This window comes from Procambarus clarkii, chromosome 67 (assembly GCF_040958095.1).
Source record: "Procambarus clarkii isolate CNS0578487 chromosome 67, FALCON_Pclarkii_2.0, whole genome shotgun sequence".
Lineage (NCBI taxonomy): Eukaryota > Metazoa > Arthropoda > Malacostraca > Decapoda > Cambaridae > Procambarus > Procambarus clarkii.
In genome coordinates, this window is record NC_091216.1 from 13215434 (window position 1) to 13236117 (window position 20684).

The 20684-nt window shown below is 48.9% G+C and overlaps 2 protein-coding genes across 2 annotated transcripts; one reads left to right on the forward strand and one right to left on the reverse strand.

The window, feature by feature from the left end:
• Nucleotides 1-1079: 1079 nt before the first annotated feature.
• On the forward strand, nt 1080-10281 carry LOC138355353 (glutamic acid-rich protein-like). The gene is made up of 5 exons (XM_069310235.1): nt 1080-1085; nt 1238-1583; nt 1707-2507; nt 4131-4243; nt 10105-10281. Exons 1-5 carry the CDS (start codon nt 1080-1082, stop codon nt 10279-10281), a joined length of 1443 nt encoding a protein of 480 aa, XP_069166336.1.
• Nucleotides 10282-11640: 1359 nt separating this feature from the next.
• Nucleotides 11641-13827, reverse strand: LOC123752429 (MFS-type transporter SLC18B1). The gene has a single exon (XM_045734482.2). It carries the CDS (start codon nt 13613-13615, stop codon nt 12224-12226), a length of 1392 nt encoding a protein of 463 aa, XP_045590438.1. The 5' UTR covers nt 13616-13827; the 3' UTR covers nt 11641-12223.
• Nucleotides 13828-20684: the final 6857 nt, after the last annotated feature.

Below are 20684 nucleotides of genomic sequence, written 5' to 3' on the forward strand. Positions count from 1 at the left end.
AGGTGGGCCACACCAGGGGAGGTGGGCCACACCAGGGGAGGTGGGCCACACCAGGGGAGGTGGGCCACACCAGGGGAGGTGGGCCACACCAGGGGAGGTGGGCCACACCAGGGGAGGTGGGCCACACCAGGGGAGGTGGGACACAGCAGGGGAGGTGGGCCACACCAGGGGAGGTGGGCCACACCAGGGGAGGTGGGCCACACCAGGGGAGGTGGGCCACACCAGGGGAGGTGGGACACAGCAGGGGAGGTGGGCCACACCAGGGGAGGTGGGCCACACCAGGGGAGGTGGGCCACACCAGGGGAGGTGGGCCACACCAGGGGAGGTGGGACACAGCAGGGGAGGTGGGCCACACCAGGGGAGGTGGGCCACACCAGGGGAGGTGGGCCACACCAGGGGAGGTGGGCCACACCAGGGGAGGTGGGCCACACCAGGGGAGGTGGGCCACAGCAGGGGAGGTGGGCAGGGTCTCCAGGGCAGACGAAGGCAGGAGAAAGGGAGGGTGAGCACCCTGGCGCCAACAAACCGGTCTCCCGCCTCTCTTGCTACTACTGACGCTCCCAGAGCTGAGGATCAGCAGGGTGAAGATCAGCAGGAGAATGGTGAGAATCAGCAGGGTGAAGATCAGCAGGAGGGTGAGGATCAGCAGGAAGATGGTGAGGATCAGCAGGAGGAGGGTGAGGATCAGCAGGAGGGTGAGGATCAGCAGGAGGAGGGTGAGGATCAGCAGGAGGGTGAGGATCAGCAGGAGGGAGAGGATCAGCAGGAGGAGGGTGAGGATCAGCAGGAGGGTGAGGATCAGCAGGAGGAGGGTGAGGATCAGCAGGAGGAGGGTGAGGATTAGCAGGAGTAGGGTGAGGATCAACAGGAGGATGGTGAGGATCAGCAGGGTGAGGATCAACAGGAGGAGGGTGAGGATCAGCAGGAGGAGGGTGAGGATCAGCAGGAGGAGGGTGAAGATCAGCAGGAGGGTGAGGATCAGCAGGAGGGTGAGGATCAGCAGGAGGGTGAGGATCAGCAGGAGGGCGAGGATCAGCAGGAGGGTGAGGATCAGCAGGAGGAGGGTGAGGATCAGCAGGATGAGGGTGAGGATCAACAGGAGGGTGAGGATCAGCAGGAGGAGGGTGAGGATCAACAGGAGGATGGTGAGGATCAGCAGGAGGATGGTGAGGATCAACAGGAGGAGGGTGAGGATCAGCAGGAGGGTGAGGATCAGCAGGAGGGTGAGGATCAGCAGGAGGAGGGTGAGGATCAGCAGCAGGAGGGTGAGGATCAGCAGGAGGAGGGTGAGGATCAACAGGAGGGTGAGGATCAGCAGGAGGAGGGTGAGGATCAGCAGGAGGAGGGTGAAGATCAGCAGGAGGGTGAGGATCAGCAGGAGGGTGAGGATCAGCAGGAGGAGGGTGAGGATCAGCAGGAGGGTGAGGATCAGCAGGATGAGGGTGAGGATCAGCAGGAGGAGGGTGAGGATCAGCAGGAGGATGGTGAGGATCAGCAGGTTGAAGATCAGCAGGAGGATGGTGAGGATCAGCAGGAGGATGGTGAGGATCAGCAGGAGGATGGTGAGGATCAGCAGGAGGATGGTGAGGATCAGCAGGAGGATGGTGAGGATCAGCAGGAGGATGGTGAGGATCAGCAGGAGGATGGTGAGGATCAGGAGGAGGATGGTGAGGATCAGGAGGATGGTGAGGATCAGCAGGGTGAAGATCAGCAGGAGGATGGTGAGGATCAGCAGGGTGAAGATCAGCAGGAGGATGGTGAGGATCAGCAGGGTGAAGATCAGCAGGAGGATGGTGAGGATCAGCAGGGTGAAGATCAGCAGGAGGATGGTGAGGATCAGCAGGAGGATGGTGAGGATCAGCAGGAGGATAGTGAGGATCAGCAGGAGGATGGTGAGGATCAGCAGGAGGGTGAGGATCAGCAGGAGGATGGTGAGGATCAGCAGGAGGATGGTGAGGATCAGCAGGAGGATTGTGAGGATCAGCAGGAGGATGGTGAGGATCAACAGGAGGATGGTGAGGATCAACAGGAGGATGGTGAGGATCAGCAGGAGGATTGTGAGGATCAGCAGGAGGATGGTGAGGATCAACAGGAGGATGGTGAGGATGAACAGGAGGATGGTGAGGATCAGCAGGAGGAGGGTGAGGATCAGCAGGGGGATGGTGAGGATCAGCAGCAGGAGGGTGAAGATCAGCAGGAGGATGGTGAGGATCAGCAGGAGGATGGTGAGGATCAGCAGCAGGAGGGTGAGGATCAGCAGGAGGGAGAGGATCAGCAGGAGGATGGTGAGGATCAGCAGGAGGAGGGTGAGGATCAGCAGCAGGAGGGTGAGGATCAGCAGGAGGATGGTGAGGATCAGCAGCAGGAGGGTGAGGATCAGCAGGAGGATGGTGAGGATCAGCAGCAGGAGGGTGAGGATCAGCAGGAGGGAGAGGATCAGCAGGAGGAGGGTGAGGATCAGCAGGAGGGTGAGGATCAGCAGGAGGGTGAGGATCAGCAGGAGGATGGTGAGGATCAACAGGAGGAGGGTGAGGATCAGCAGGAGGATGGTGAGGATCAGCAGGAGGATGGTGAGGATCAGCAGGAGGATGGTGAGGATCAACAGGAGGGTGAGGATCAGCAGGAGGATGGTGAGGATCAGCAGGAGGATGGTGAGGATCAGCAGGAGGATTGTGAGGATCAGCAGGAGGATGGTGAGGATCAACAGGAGGATGGTGAGGATCAACAGGAGGATGGTGAGGATCAGCAGGAGGATTGTGAGGATCAGCAGGAGGATGGTGAGGATCAACAGAAGGATGGTGAGGATCAACAGGAGGATGGTGAGGATCAGCAGGAGGATGGTGAGGATCAACAGGAGGATGGTGAGGATCAACAGGAGGATGGTGAGGATCAGCAGGAGGATTGTGAGGATCAGCAGGAGGATGGTGAGGATCAGCAGGAGGATGGTGAGGATCAGTAGGAGGATGGTGAGGATCAGCAGGAGGATGGTGAGGATCAGCAGGAGGAGGGTGAGGATCAACAGGAGGATGGTGAGGATCAACAGGAGGATGGTGAGGATCAACAGGAGGATGGTGAGGATCAGCAGGAGGATTGTGAGGATCAACAGGAGGAGGGTGAGGATCAACAGGAGGAGGGTGAGGATAGTGAGGGAAGGAGTGGAGGCAAGACTGGCGACGTAGAGACTCGCCATGGGGGGCAGTTACCCCTGTTGTGGCGTGCAGGCGCAGGCAGGGAGCTGAGTAACCCGTCACTCAGGTCATGACCCTTCAGAGGGCAGGGAGGGGCCCCCTACAGAGGGCCCCTCCCTGCGTATGTAGTGAGGCAAGCCTGGCCCAGGAGCTAGCGCCCTCCGCGAGGACTCGCACTCTGTAATTGTCATGTACTTAGGACCACTAACGGTCCTGAGTACAATTAAAAAACAGATAGGATGGATTGCGAGAACTTTCAAATCCAGGGATCCCATCACAATGGTTGTACTCTTCAAGTCACTTGTGTTGTCCCGTCTTGAGTACTGCTCAGTACTCACTTCCCCCTTCAGAGCAGGAGAGATTGCTGAAATAGAGGGAATACAGAGAACATATACGGCACGCATAGACGCGATAAAGCACCTAAATTATTGGGATCGTCTCAAAGCTCTCCAAATGTACTCACTAGAAAGGAGACGAGAGAGATACCAAATAATATACACCTGGAAGATACTGGAGGGTCAGGTCCCAAATCTACACAGTAAAATAACAACGTACTGGAGTGAACGATATGGAAGAAAATGCAGAATAGAACCAGTGAAGAGCAGAGGTGCCATAGACACAGAGAACACTGTATAAACATCAGAGGTCCGAGGTTGTTCAACGTCCTCCCAGCAAGCATAAGAAATATTGCCGGAACAACCGTGGACATCTTCAAGAGAAAATTAGACTGTTTACTAAAAAACTTGCCGGACCAACCGGGCTGTGGTGGGTATGTGGGCCGCTCCAAGCAACAGCCTGTTGGACCAAGCTCTCACATGTTGGTTGGGGAGTAGAAGAACTCCCAGAACCCCATCATTCAGGTTAATGGCCCTCCTGTGGTCCTGTGTCTTCACACACTCTTCTATATTGTGTCCAATACGTTGCCATACCCCCTTCCCTCAGTGACTATCAGTAAAGTGTGTCAACAGCTTTATCAGCACACACTCCGTCACTACGTGATGGAGTGTGAAAAGATACGTGAATTTACAGACAACTCTATAACAAAAGCTCAAGAAGTGAGTAAATATTTCAAAATCTACTACCATCTACTACAAATCTACTCACATGAGACCAGAAGGCATGGCAGGATGTGCAGAATACCCCCGTTGAAGAGCAGAGGTGCAACAGGTACTCTGAGAGAGAACTATCAACATCAGAGGCCCGAGACTGTTCAACACGCTTCCACTACACATAAGGGGCATAACTGGCCGACCCCTCACAGTGTTCAAGAGAGAACTATCAACATCAGAGGCCCGAGACTGTTCAACACGCTTCCACTACACATAAGGGGCATAACTGGCCGACCCCTCACAGTGTTCAAGAGAGAACTATCAACATCAGAGGCCCGAGACTGTTCAACACGCTTCCACTACACATAAGGGGCATAACTGGCCGACCCCTCACAGTGTTCAAGAGAGAACTATCAACATCAGAGGCCCGAGACTGTTCAACACGCTTCCACTACACATAAGGGACATAACTGGCCGACCCCTCACAGTGTTCAAGAGAGAACTATCAACATCAGAGGCCCGAGACTGTTCAACACGCTTCCACTACACATAAGGGGCATAACTGGCCGACCCCTCACAGTGTTCAAGAGAGAATTATCAACATCAGAGGCCCGAGACTGTTCAACACGCTTCCACTGCACATAAGGGGCATAACTGGCCGACCCCTCACAGTGTTCAAGAGAGAACTGGATAAACACCTCCAAAGGATACCTGATCAACCAGGCTGTGACTCAAACGTCAGGCTGCGAGCAGCCGCGTCCAACAGCCTGGTTGATCAGTCCAGCAACCAGGAGGACTGGTCGACGACCGGGCCGTGGAGTCGCTGAACCTCGAAATCACCTCAAGGTAACCTCAAGGTATCTATGTTAGAGGGGCCTGACGGCTGAGTGGACAGCGTTCGGGATTCGTAGTCCTAGGGTTCCGGGATCGATCCCCGGCGGAGGCGGAAACAATTGGACAGTTTCTTTCACCCTGATGCACCTGTTTACCTAGCAGTAAATAGGTACCTGGGAGTACCTATTTACATACACCATACACTGTGGGTATGATGATACTGTGATGACACCTGGTTGATACCCGCTTGTTGGGGTTCTGGGAGTTCTTCTACTCCCCAAGCCCGGCCCGAGGCCAGGCTTGACTTGTGAGAGTTTGGTCCACCAGGCTGTTGCTTGGAGCGGCCCGCAGGCCCACATACCCACCACAGCCCGGTTGGTCCGGCACTCCTTGGAGGAATAAATCTACTTTTCTCTTGAAGATGTCCACGGTTGTTCCGGCAATATTTCTTATGCTCGCTGGGAGGACGTTGAACAACCGTGGACCTCTGATGTTTATACAGTGTTCTCTGATTGTGCCTATGGCACCTCTGCTCATCACTGGTTGAAGTATTGTGATGACACTGTGGGTATGATGATACTGTGGGTATGATGACACTGTGGGTATGATGATACTGTGGGTATGATGACACTGTGTGTATGATGATACTGTGGGTATGATGACACTGTGGCTATGATGATAATGTGGGTATGATGATACTGTGGGTATGACGACACTGTGTATGATGATACTGTGGGTATGATGACACTGTGGCTATGATGATACTGTGGGTATGATGATACTGTGGGTATGATGACACTGTGGCTATGATGATACTGTAGGTATGATGATACTGTGGGTATGATGACATTGTGGGTATGATGATACTGTGGGTATGATGACACAGTGTGTATGATGATACTGTGGGTATGATGACACTGTGGCTATGATGATACTGTGGCTATGATGATACTGTGGGTATGATGATACTGTGGGTATGATGATACTGTGGGTATGATGACACTGTGGCTATGATGATACTGTGGGTATGATGACACTGTGTGTATGATGATTCTGTGGGTATGATGACACTGTGGCTATGATGATACTGTGGGTATGATGACACTGTGGGTATGATGATACTGTGGGTATGATGACACTGTGGCTATGATGATACTGTGGGTATGATGACACTGTGGCTATGATGATACTGTGGGTATGATGACACTGTGGGTATGATGATACTGTGGGTATGATGAGACTGTGATGACACTGTGGGTATGATGATACTGTGATGACTCTGTGGGTATGATGATACTGTGGGTATGATGACACTGTGGGTATGATGATACTGTGGGTATGATGACACTGTGGGTATGATGATACTGTGATGACTCTGTGAGTATGATGATACTGTGATGGCACTGTGGGTATGATGATATTGTGATGACATTGTGGGTATGATGTTACTGTGGGTATGATGACACTGTGGGTATGATGACACTGTGGGTATGATGATACTGTGGGTATGATGAGACTGTGATGATACTGTGATGACTGTGGGTATGATGATACTGTGGGTATGATGACACTGTGGCTATGATGATACTGTGGGTATGATGATACTGTGGGTATGATGACACTGTGGGTATGATGATACTGTGGGTATGATGACACTGTGTATGATGATACTGTGGGTATGATGACACTGTGGCTATGATGATACTGTGGCTATGATGATACTGTGGGTATGATGATACTGTGGGTATGATGACACTGTGGCTATGATGATACTGTGGGTATGATGACACTGTGTGTATGATGATTCTGTGGCTATGATGATACTGTGGGTATGATGACACTGTGGGTATGATGATACTGTGGGTATGATGACACTGTGGCTATGATGATACTGTGGGTATGATGACACTGTGGGTATGATGATACTGTTGGTATGATGATACTGTGGGTATGATGAGACTGTGATGACACTGTGGGTATGATGAAACTGTGATGACTGTGGGTATGATGATACTGTGATGGCATTGTGGGTATGATGATATTGTGATGACACTGTGGGTATGATGATACTGTGGGTATGATGACACTGTGGGTATGATGACACTGTGGGTATGATGACACTGTGGGTATGATGATACTGTGGGTATGATGAGACTGTGATGACACTGTGGTATGATGATACTGTGATGACTGTGGGTATGATGATACTGTAGGTATGATGACACTGTGGGTATGATGATACTGTGATGACTCTGTGGGTATGATGATACTGTGGGTATGATGACACTGTGGGTATGATGATACTGTGATGACTCTGTGGGTATGATGATACTGTGATGACTCTGTGGGTATGATGATACTGTGGGTATGATGACACTGTGGGTATGGTGATACTGTGATGACTCTGTGGGTATGATGATACTGTGATGGCACTGTGGGTATGATGATATTGTGATGACACTGTGGGTATGATGACACTGTGGGTATGATGATACTGTGGGTATGATGAGACTGTGATGACACTGTGGGTATGATGATACTGTGATGACTGTGGGTATGATGATACTGTGATGAGTCTGTTGGTATGATGATACTGTGATGGCACTGTAGGTATGATGATATTGTGATGACACTGTGGGTATGATGATACTGTGGGTATGATGATACTGTGGGTATGATGACACTGTGGGTATGATGACACTGTGGGTATGATGACACTGTGGGTATGATGACACTGTGGGTATAATGCCACTGTGGGTATGATGACACTGTGGGTATAATGCCACTGAGGGTATGATGACACTGTAGGTATGATGATGCTGTAGGTATGATGATACTGTGATGACACTGAAAGAGATCTAACGTAGAAAGAGAACGCAGACGACACTATAAACGCAGGAAAAAAATAACGGAACTGCTTATGCAGACACGAATTTCCCGTCAAAGAAGGAATAATTTAAATAGGGAGATTGAAGAAATCGAGCGGAAATTGAAACACTCATATGAAACTGAAGAAAGGCAGTTAGAACAGAAAGCAATTCAGGAAATAAAGAAAAATCCAAAATATTTTTTCTCATATGCGAAATCAAAAGCAAAAACCACTGCCAGTATTGGACCTATTCGTACAAGTGAAGGTTCATACACGGAGGATGACAAAGAAATTAGTGAACTCCTAAAAAAGCAGTATGAGGACATGTTTAGCACTCCAATAAACAACATGAAGGTGGAAGATCCAGACATTTTCTTTATGCGGGATATTCAAACCCCGGTAAATATAACTGATATAAACACGAGCGCACTAAATTTTGAAAAAGAAATTGAAAACATGCCCATGCACTCGGCCCCAGGTCCAGACTCATGGAATTCAATATTTATAAAGAAATGCAAAGTGCCGGTAGCACAGGCACTCAGTATAGTGTGGAGGAAGAGCTTGGACACGGGGGAGATACCAGATGCACTTAAAGTAGCAGACATAGCCCCTCTACACAAGGGAGGGAGCAAAGCATTGGCAAAAAATTATAGACCAGTTGCACTAACATCGCACATCATAAAAGTATTTGAGAGAGTGATTAGGAGTCAGGTCACCAATTTCATGGAGACCAATGACCTTCATAACCCAGGCCAACATGGATTTCGAGCGGGAAGATCGTGCCTCTCACAGCTACTTGAGCACTACGACAAAGTCACTGAGGCATTAGAAGAGAAACAGAATGCTGATGTGATATACACGGACTTCGCAAAGGCCTTCGATAAATGTGACCATGGCGTGATAGCACACAAAATGAAGTCAATGGGAATAACCGGTAAAGTAGGACGCTGGATACTCAGTTTTCTGTCAAACAGGACTCAGCGAGTAACTGTCAACCATATAAAATCTAGTCCAAGTGCAGTGAAAAGCTCTGTACCTCAGGGTACAGTCCTTGCACCACTGCTTTTCCTTATTCTCATATCAGATATAGACAAAAATACAAGTCACAGCTTCGTATCATCCTTTGCAGATGACACAAAAATCAGTATGAAAATTACCTCGGCTGAGGACATTGAAAAACTTCAAGCTGATATTAATAAAGTTTTCGACTGGGCATCAGAAAATAACATGATGTTTAACAGTGATAAATTCCAGGTACTCAGGTACGGTAAAAATGAGGACCTTAAACATAATACAGAGTACAAAACACAATCAAATGTACCCATAGTAGGAAAACAGCATGTAAAGGATTTGGGAATAATAATGTCTGACGACCTAACGTTTAAGGAGCATAACCAAGCAAATATTGCGACAGCCAGAAAAATGATAGGATGGATTACGAGAACTTTCAAATCCAGGGATCCCATCACAATGGTTGTACTCTTCAAGGCACTTGTGTTGTCCCGTCTTGAGTACTGCTCAGTACTCACTTCCCCCTTCAAAGCAGGAGAGATTGCTGAAATAGAGGGAATACAGAGAACATATACGGCACACATAGACGCAATAAAGCACCTAAATTATTGGGATCGTCTCAAAGCCCTCCAAATGTACTCACTAGAAAGAAGACGAGAGAGATATCAAATAATATACACCTGGAAGATACTGGAGGGCCAAGTACCAAATCTACACAGTAAAATAACAACGTACTGGAGTGAACGACATGGAAGAAAATGTAGAATAGAACCAATGAAGAGCAGAGGTGCCATAGGCACAATCAGAGAACACTGTATAAACATCAGAGGTCCGCGGTTGTTCAACGTCCTCCCAGCAAGCATAAGAAATATTGCCGGAACAACCGTGGACATTTTCAAGAGGAAACTAGATTTATTCCTCCAAGGAGTGCCCAACCGGGCTGTGGTGGGTATGTGGGCCTGCGGGCCGCTCCAAGCAACAGCCTGGTGGACCAAACTCTCACAAGTCGAGCCTGGCCTCGGGCCGGGCTTGGGGAGTAGACGAACTCCCAGAACCCCATCAACCAGGTAACCAGGTACCCCCCTCCCACCCCACAAGATAGGGAGGTGCATGTCAACTCTACTAAGTTATCAACTCTAAGTTATAAAACCAGATCACCACCCACGTTATTAAGCTGCTCAACTTGAAGAGACTCTCGCGGTCGCTCGCAGACCCATTGTCGATGGGCATTAAGGTGTGCAACTGGCATATCAAGACTGCATCTTGCTTTCTTAAAGGCATTTTGGGGAGTTCAGCTCCTGATGCCATTATGGGCCTGTGTAATGTTTAATAAATCATTGCCCGTAAATAATGAATAAAGTTAACTCTCTCTGTCTTCTTTCTATCTCTCTCTATGCCTCCTCTTTCTTATGTCTCTCTTAGTCATTCCCTCTGCTTCCTTCTATATCTGTCTCTCTCCGTCCTCTTCTCTTTTATCTCCGTTTTCTTCCATCCACTTCTCTCTCTTTTCTCTAAGTCCTCATTCCATCTTCACTTCTCTTTAACTTCTACGCTCTCTCCGTTATGTCTACCACTCTCTAACACTCATTATTTGATCTATCGCCCAAACTTCCGACATACTTTTATACATAACAATTCATGCTACGCGTGGACACGCACCTCAGCTCTGGCCTACGCCGCGTGTATCTGCAGGTAGCCAGCCAACGTCTCCAGTAGCTTGCTGTTCTTTTTAGCGTACAGGATAACAGAACTGTATGATCATACTTGATCATCACAGAACATCATACTTGTCAGTATGATGTCCCGTCCGAGCGTCCTCGGCCGTTGGTCACGTTGAACCCGCGTGCGTTCGTGTGTAGCAAATTGTTGCTACAGTACTTGTAACAGTACTGGTCTGCTACAGTACTGGTCTGCTACAGTACTTGTCTGGTACAGTACCAGTCTGCTACAGTACTTGAAGCAGATCAATGGAGATGACTGGAGTCGGAAGACTTACAGAGGCGATTGCATTTCCCACCTAATTATCTTGTGCTTGCTGGAGGGTTGAGCTTCGGCTCTTTGGTCCCTCCTCACCCCTTTCTCTCTCTCTCGATTGAATTAGTTATCATACTCACCCCCTCCCCCACCCTTAGCCATGCCTGAGGCCAGTGTGTGTGCGATGTTCACACTTTTGTTCAACACAGTTCGTGTTGTGTGTTAATATGTCGTATTATTTAGCCAAAGGATGTATTGGTGTTGAACACTAACATAAGTAGAGAGTTCATGAAGAACTCTTTGAGAGTTCTATAGAGTAAAAGCTCTATAAGAGCTTTATAAGAGCTTTATAAGAGCTTTATACCACTTCAAAGCTTCAAGTTGAATTTAGGGTGGTATTCCCACCATTAACTGGACATTGTCGCCCATAATGTTAGTTCTTTTATGATCAGATGTCATCAGTATTTTTTTTCTTTAATTTATAATCTTTATTTTAGATTTAGTTATTAAATGCATTTCTTATATTTTTGTTTACAAATCTTTATTTATTTGTAAAGATATTAGATATTTCATTGAGTGTGCACACGCGCACGCGCACACACACACACACACACACACACACACACACACACACACACACACACACACACACACACACACACATTTATGCCAAAATCAAACATGTAGAGAGATAGGGGCATAATAAAATAAAGTATTCTATAAACTGCAGTTTTATTTTCATAAGTTACATACAACATTCTCACACAGTTTGACTTGTCACATCAACAACCTCCGTTGTCATGGCAGCCCTGAGGCCATAAACTTAAAGTACAAAATTGAGCAGTTAGAATGAGCACCATTAGGACTAATTAACAATACTATTAAGAGACCTGCATGGGTGACTTGGGTAAACCAACATTACGTTACGCCTAAGGAACATTAATGCTGAACGACCCCAGGAACCAACTCTCCGTCGCCTGCTTCTCCTGGACTACTCGTAAGGTAAGGCGAACACCTGGGACCTCCTGGGACCCCCTAGGACTCCTGGGACTGCTGGGACCCCTGCTGGGTGGGGTATGGACGCGCTGGTCAGCTTAGGGTGGGCGTTGATGTCATCTGACGTCATTTCTCTCAAGTTGTCGGCTGCTGCAGAGAGAGAGAGAGAGAGAATCTTCGCCCCGGTGGGAATGGAGAGGTCGTCCGTCGGGTAAACCTTAAGTCTACCTTCCAGACGCCTCCGCCGGATACCTGACGCTCGCGTAGACTAGCACATTACTCACTTCCAAGAAGGTCTAAGGTCAATATACGTAGTATTCTTCTGATGAGTCTGAGACCCCACTGAAGTAAGACGAGTCTGTGATGGAGATGATGGAGTTCTTCTTACCCCCGAGGAGCGACGCCTTCTCCGGGTCGTTCTGGGCCAAGCTCTCGTGGATCTTGGTGTAAAGGCCGCTGCTCACCTTCTTCTTGGTGCAGCACATGTGGATGCCGAACGACAGCGCGACGATCAGGTGCAGCGCCACCACGAATACCGTCGCCCAAGAGAAGCCAATCCAGTCGAACAATGCCCCAGCTGCTGATGGCCCGATGAAGGCCCCGAGGGCGAAGGTGGAGGTCCACAGCCCCGAGACGAGGCCATAGGTCTGAATGTCGTCGGGGAAGCCGTTGGCGACAGCATCTCGGTGGGCACTGGTGAAGGTGGCGACGAGTTCGGCGCCAAACCCGGTGCCATGGAGGACGAGCGCGATGATGCAGATTGGCAGCGTGGTGGGGATGGGCAGGAAGGGCGCCGGTCCTATCAGAATGAAGGAAGTGGTCACCACAAACGCCCCGAAGATGACCACGATCCTGGGGTTGATGCACTTGTCACACAGCCATCCCCACAGGGGCGCGAAGAGGCCGTAGGTGGCGCCGTTGAGCACGAACATCAGACCCATCTGGAATGGCGAGAGCTCCAGAGGGCGGAGGTGAGGCTCTAGTGTCGCCTGCAGGAAGCCAATACTGACGGAAGAAGCAATGATGGCGTAGGCAGCGAGGCCGATGGCAGGGATCTTCACCAACGACAGCATGTTGCCTTCCGAGGGCGCATCACCCTTGAACTCGGAACTGTAGGACGGCAGGATGCAGTAGGTCAGAGAAGCAGCCCCGAGCAGCATAATGCCGAGGGTGACGAAGGGCAAGGTGTAGCCCCCGAGTTCGAAGAGCGCGCCACCCAGAGTTGGCCCCACGATCATGCCCAGGCCGAAGCAGGTCTCCAGGGAGGCGAAGGTGGCACCCACGTTGTCCGGGAACTCCTTAGCGATGATGCTGAACGACGCTGTTAGGAAGCCAGAATTCCCCATGGCCTCCACGATTCTGATGGCGAACGACAGCCCAATGAAGGCAGTCGTGTTGTTGATTCGATCTAGAAATCCGAACATAATGCACGTTGAAGCCGTGGTGAAGATGCCGGCGTTGAACATGAACTTGGGCCCGATCCTGTTGAGGTAATTACCGTAGATGGGACTGACGATGAAGACTGTCAGCTCGAAGATGCCGAAGACGAAGCCATACTGAGTGGGCGTCGCGCCCTTCGACTCCGCCATCATCGGGTAGAAAGGCGCCTGTAGAGAGACGCAGACGGCGCTGCAGAAGTCGGCGATGGCAAAGACGATGAGGGTGAGCCATTGTTGACGTGTGTACTTGCCCATGTTGATGGCTGTGGTGAGGAGGAGTTGCTTATAATCTTGAACTGCAACTGAAGTTTCGAGAGCCTATAGTGCCTTGGGTGAGTGTTCTCGCCCACGTGGTGGTGGTGGTGGTGGTGGCAGGAGCGGGTGAACGGCCAGTGATGACTGAGAGACCAGCCAAGTACACCAGCACCGCTTAGGCTCCCGGGCTAACTGCTCGGTATCAGCCCGACCCGCTGAATATATACACTATCCTGCCCGGGGGATGGCGGAGGCCAGGATAGTCAATGACCCGACCCTAATTCCTAACTTCCCGTCATACAAAACCCCGAATGTTTTATTAATCAACGCGCATCTCTAATATGTACACATGAAATAATATTAAACCGACTTTCAACGAAAAATACAGAAATGAAAAGCATAAATGAATGGAGTGGATGAAGCCTCTGGCAGCCGCAGGAGGCGGTGACGCGGGCCGGGCAGAGCTACGCCCCTGGTAACAAGGTCTTATACCCCCGCCCGACGCCAGTCTGTCGTACTACGGCTGCACCACAGATCAACGCCGCGATTGTCAAAAGATTATCTCTCTCCCCCGATAGTTCTCGATCACACCAGTTACAGTCGACCATTTCCCCCCCCCCCCCATACATGAGCACTGGGAGTCAGGCAGGCTGCTACACTCTCCAGGCCTATCTTGAGATAAGCTTAAGAAGATCTCAAGATAGGCCTGGTCAAATACTGCGTTACTTGGTGATCAGGATTTCCTGGTATGAGGCACTTGGTGTGTGAGTGACTCTGTTGGTCACTATAGATTGGTATTACACTATACACCGTCTACAATACCACACAACCAAACTATACATATAATACACACACACACTCTTGGACCTAAGCGGAGTCCAAGAGCTAGAGCTCGATCCTGCATGCGTGTGTGTGTACTGCATGTGAGTACACACACACAACTACGTGAATACACACAGTGATGTGTGTGTGTGTGTGTGTGTGTGTGTGTGTGTGTGTGTGTGTGTGTGTGTGTGTGTGTGTGTGTGTGTGTGTGTGTGTGTGTGTGATCTAAGGTACACATCACACAGTGATGTGGTGGAGGCTGACTCCATACACAGTTTCAAGTGTAGATATGATAGAGCCCAGTAGGCTCAGGAATCTGTACACCAGTAGATTGACAGTTGAGAGGCGGGTCCAAAAGGCCAGAGTGCAACCCCCGCAAGCACAACTAGGTGAGTACAACTAGGTGAGTACACACACAACATATGTCAGACCAATACTGAAACACGCAGCACCGGCAAGGAATCCGCACCTTGAGAAGCATAAAACCAAAACTGAAGACAGTACAGAGGTTAGCAACAAGATTGGTGCTAGAGCTAAGAGGGTTAAGCTATGAGGGCACGCTAATGGCACTAAATCTCACAACCCAAATGTATAGAAGAAATGGAGAAGACGTGATCACGACATATAAAATATTGAGAGGAATAGATAAGGCGGGGACAAGGACAGCCTCTTCAGAGAGAAAAGCAGGACAAGAAGTTATCTTGAGCTAATTTCGGGGCCTTTTAGTGTCCCTGCGGCCGGGTGCTCGACCAGGCCTCCACCCCCAGGAAGACAGGGGCATAGGGTGAAAGAAACTCTGCCCATTGTTTCTCGCCGGCGCCTGGGATCGAACCCAGGACCACAGGATGACAAGTCCAGCGTGCTGTCCGCTCGGCCGACCGGCTCCCTCACAAGAAGACACAGGTAGAAGCTAGGAAAGCAGTGGAAGGAATGTAAGGAAGTACTTGTACCCTGTACGGGAGGTCATCAACAAGTGGACTGGAATGCCACCTTCCTTCACAAGTTCAGGGTTAGAGCCGACAAAGAATTTCTGCCGTGGGAATAGTTCAGTTGTGAGGAGACAGGTACCACAAGGCTGGTGGGCGGGAGGCGAAGGGCTGCTGTACAAGAGCTCAGCCCGCCCCCGTACACACTGTTGAGTCAGTACTCCTGATATCTCCCGGGTCGTACATGATACAATGTTTACCAAGTGTGGCAGATCACGTGAGTAAGGACGCCTCCCTCCACACACACACCTGCCTCCCGTAACATGTGTGCCTTGTACAGCTGAGCACAGAGGTCTCATATATATATATGCATGCCCGGAACATGTGTGCGGCAGTACAGCTGAGGAAGGAGGCCCCCCCACACACATGCCCGCATCAAAACACACATACATACACACACTCACACACACAAACGCAGACACACTCACACACAGACCAAAGTAAATTGGTCAGAGACAGAGACCAAAGAGCCAAAGTTCAACCCCTGCAAGCACAACTAAGCACACACACACACAGGCCAAGACCATCAGTAGTTTCAAAGCGTTATATGACAAAGAGTGTTGGGAAGACGGGACACCACAAGCGTAGCTCTAATCCTGTAACTACACTTTGGTAATTACACACACGGAACAAGCCAATATACCCTGCTTGATATCTGCTTGATGGGGTTCTGGGAGCTCTTCTACTCCCCAAGCCCGGCCCGAGGCCAGGCTTGACTTGTGAGAGTTTGGTCCACCAGGCTGTTGCTTGGAGCGGTCCGCAGGCCCACATACCCACCACAGCCCGGTTGGTCCGGCACTTCTCTTAGAAAACAGTCCAGTTTTCTCTTGAAGATGTCCACGGTTGGTCCGACACATACAGATGAGCACCGCGACGCCAAACACACTCACAAAACACACTATGTTTCCTTTGATCAAATCTCCACCAAACTGTCTGTGGCAGAACACTTACCATACAACAACACTCTCTGTGGCAGAACACTTACCATACAACAACACTCTCGGCTGACCAAGTTGTAACCCCCCCACCCCCCCCCCATGACACTTGGCGGGACACATTTCTTATACAAAAAGTAAACTATTTTATTTCTGTTTGTATTAAAATCATCACAATAATCGTCGCTGATTATTGAGTCTCGTTCAGATATATTTTGTGTTGTGGTCTGTGTCTTATTGAAACGTCTTTGTTTTATCTTAATGGTTGAACCCGACGTCCTGTGTGTGTGTGTGTGTGTGTGTGTGCGTGTGTGTGTGTGTGTGTGTGTGTGTGTGTGTGCGTGTGTGTGTGTGTGTGTGTGTACTCACCTAGTTGTGCTTGCGGGGGTTGAGCTCTGGCTCTTTGGTCCCGCCTCTCAACTGTCAATCAACAGGTGTACAGGTTCCTGAGCCTATTGGGCTCTATCATATCTACACTTGAAACTGTGTATGGAGTCAGCCTCCACCACATCGCTTCCTAATGCATTCCATTTGTCAACCACTCTGACACTAAAAAAGTTCTTTCTAATATCTCTGTGGCGCATTTGGGCACTCAGTTTCCACCTGTGTCCCCTTGTGAGTGTGCCCCTTGTGTTAAATAGCCTGTCTCTATCTACCCTATCAATTCCCTTGAGAATCTTGAATGTGGTGATCATGTCCCTCCTAACTCTTCTGTCTTCCAGCGAAGTGAGGTTTAATTCCCGTAGTCTCTCCTCGTAGCTCATACCTCTAAGCTCGGGTACTAGTCTGGTGGCAAACCTTTGAACCTTTTCCAGTTTGGTCTTATCCTTGACTAGATATGGACTCCATGCTGGAGCCACATACTCCAGGATTGGCCTGACATATGTGGTATACAAAGTTCTGAATGATTCTTTACACAAGTTTCTGAATGCCGTTCTTATGTTGGCCAGCTTGGCATATGCCGCTGATGTTATCCTCTTGATATGGGCTGCAGGGGACAGGTCTGGCGTGATGTCAACCCCCCAAGTCTTTTTCTCTCTCTGACTCTTGAAGAATTTCATCTCCCAGATGACGCCCATCTTCATTACATTACATTTGCTTGGGTTAAACTCAAACAACCATTTGTTCGACCATTCCTTCAGCTTGTCCAGGTCTTCTTGAAGCCTCAAGCTGTCCTCCTCTGTCTTAATCCTTCTCATAATTTTGGTGTCGTCAGCAAACATTGAGAGAAATGAATCTTATGTCCTCGGGAGATCATTTACATATATCAAACAAGATAAGACCGTGTACAGAGCCCTGCATGCGTGTGTGTGTGTGTGTGTGTGTGTGTGTGTGTGTGTGTGTGTGTGTGTGTGTGTAGGGGGTGCGTGAGAACACGTGTACGTCTGGCGGGCGCGCGCACATACAATGGCGTCTTTCAGGTCAGGAGGAGCGGCCTTGGAAGGCGTGAGGGGACACTTTACAGAGGTCAAACATCACAAACCTGCTCCCTTGTGGACACACACACACACACACACACACACACACACACACACACACACACACACACACACAAGTGTGTGTGGAAGTGATGTGGTGGAGGCTGACTCCATACACAGTTTCAAGTGTAGATATGATAGAGCCCGATAGGCTCAGGAATCTGTACACCTGTTGATTGACGGTTGAGAGGCGGGACCAAAGAGCCAGAGCTCAACCCCCGCAAACACAATTAGGTGAGAACTAGGTGAGTACACACACACACACACACACACACACACAGACACACACACACACACACACACACACACACACACACACACACACACACACACACACATCCTGTACTTGAGATCATTAAAGCCTCCTGCATCGAGTCACTTTTTCGAAATTAAAAAATATATATATTTGACCGCTTCGTAGCCTAAATTATTACATCATTTGCTTTACAGGAAAGTTCCTGTACAGCATTTGTATGTTTCCTGTAGAAATCTGTCCATTCTAAGTATTCTGTTGAATTTTTTTAGTTGCAAGAAAATCTTGCAATAGTGGTGACCTTCCAACTTTTATATCTTTTGTAATTTTGTTTGTTTTGATGTGAAACATAAAACAATTAGATGAACTAAATGCAAGTCATTGGAAAGTATTTGCAAAGTTAAATACATTTCAAAATTATATTGTTGAAGATTTGGCAGGAAAAATTTCAATCTAAAAAACACTAACTTCTGACAATTTTATTTTCCACTGCAGTTTGTTAGTTTTCACCTCATGTTGAGAAAATGTTTACACAATACACAAGGCTTTACAATGACATTTTCTTTATTATTGGTTAAAAAGATATACTTTTTTGGGTAAAATAAAATCGAAACACCAGAGTAATGATTCATTAGAAATGACTCGGCAGTAAAATTTGTAAATCTGAAAGGACTGAAAAAAACTTATTTAAAATACTTTTTATTACTGTTTATATTTTTATAAGAAATGGTTATTTCTTATAAATTCATTTCATGTCTTCTGACAGACATTATAACATAGGATTAAAAACTCACACTTGTGTATTTGTGTAAAGAATTTACATCAAGTCTTTCGCACTTACCTGAGTGCTTTGTCAAGGTCTGAGTGTGTGGTGAGGACCAGACTTACATCTCAACGTCTAATGAGGCTGCTATCGATTGATTGATGAAGGTTAAGCCACCCAAGAGGTTGCACGGGCATGAATAGCCCACAAGTGGTAAGGCTGTTATTCCGGGTCTAATCCTTTTACCCTTCTTGACCTCCGGACCAGGTCACCACTATTCCTGGCTGGCACTGTACCTGCCGTAATGTCCCCTACGGGATTACGGTCACGTGTCCTTTCTGTAATCCTGATAAGTCTGGGAACTGGAGTTGTTATTAATGGATGTGTTCAAACAATGGCTGCCAGCCCTCGTAACCCCCTCCCCTTACCCCAAGGAACGCGGCTAATGGGACTCCTTTCACTCATCCATTTACTGAGATCTAATTCTAATTTACTCGATCATTTTCCTTCAACAGAATCAGGACAGCATCCTATACGGGGTCAGGACAGCATCCTATACGGGGTCAGGACAGCATCCTATACGGGGTCAGGACAGCATCCTATACGGGGTCAGGACAGCATCCTATACGGGGTCAGGACAGCATCCTATACGGGGTCAGGACAGCCTCCTATACGGGGTCACCACAGCCCGCGCTACGTGCAAATATTAGGCCCGAGTTGCTAAATCTAACAAACAACTGATAACAGGGAGCCGGCGGCTGAGCGGATAGAACACTGGACGCGTAATCCTGTGGTCCCGGGTTCGATCCCGGGCGCCGAAGAGAAACAATGGGCAGAGTTTTTTTCACCCTGATGCCCCTGTTACCTAGCAGTAAATAGGTAACTGAGAGTTAGTCAGCTGTCGCGGGCTGCTTCCTGGGGGTGGAGGCCTGGTCGAGGACCGGGCCGCGGGGACACTATAGCCCCGAAATCATCTCAAGATAACCTCAAGAATAACAGCCTCAATAGACTTTGAGGTTCTAATCACACACTCAGACCTTGACGAAGCACTCAAGAGAGTGCGAAAGACTTGGTGTAAATTCTTTACATAAATTTCACAAATACAGAAGTGTGGGTTTTTATCCTAAATAAATATTTTTAATGTGTTGTTCCGTAAAGTTAACTCGGCCCCTTAACACCAAATATTTGTTTAGGCCATTCCAAAAACAGTCAAATTTTCACACCCTGTCCTAAAATTATACTCTTAAGGTACGTGTTAATTTCGTGCGACTTAGTACCTGGTACCTGGTTGATACCTGGTTGATGGGGTTCTGGGAGTTGTTCTACTCCCCAAGCCCGGCCCGAGGCCAGGCTCGACTTGTGAGAGTTTGGTCCACCAGGCTGTTGCTTGGAGCGGCCCGCAGGGCCACGTACCCACCACAGCCCGGCTGATCCGGAACTTCTCTTAGAAAACCGTCCAGTTTCCTCTTGAAGATGTCCACGGTTGTTCCGACAATATTTCTTATAGTCGGTGGGAGGACGTTGAACAGCCGCGGACCTCTGATGTTTATACTCTGATGAATAATTCCTGATGATAAAATGGGGCTACTTGGAGTGTACCTGGAATTGATTCTGGGAGTTCTTCTACTCCCCCAAGCCCAGCCCGAGGCCAGGCTGGACTTGTGTTAACTTGGTCCAACAGGTTAGAGCATCTTGCCGGCCCACAAGTCCGCTACAACCTGCTTGGTTCACACCTTCTTGCCTGGGCATGTCTAATTTTGCCTTGAACATGGTAATTTTCACTCCGGCAATATTACTTCTGTTTGCTGTTGAACAACCGCGGACCTCTG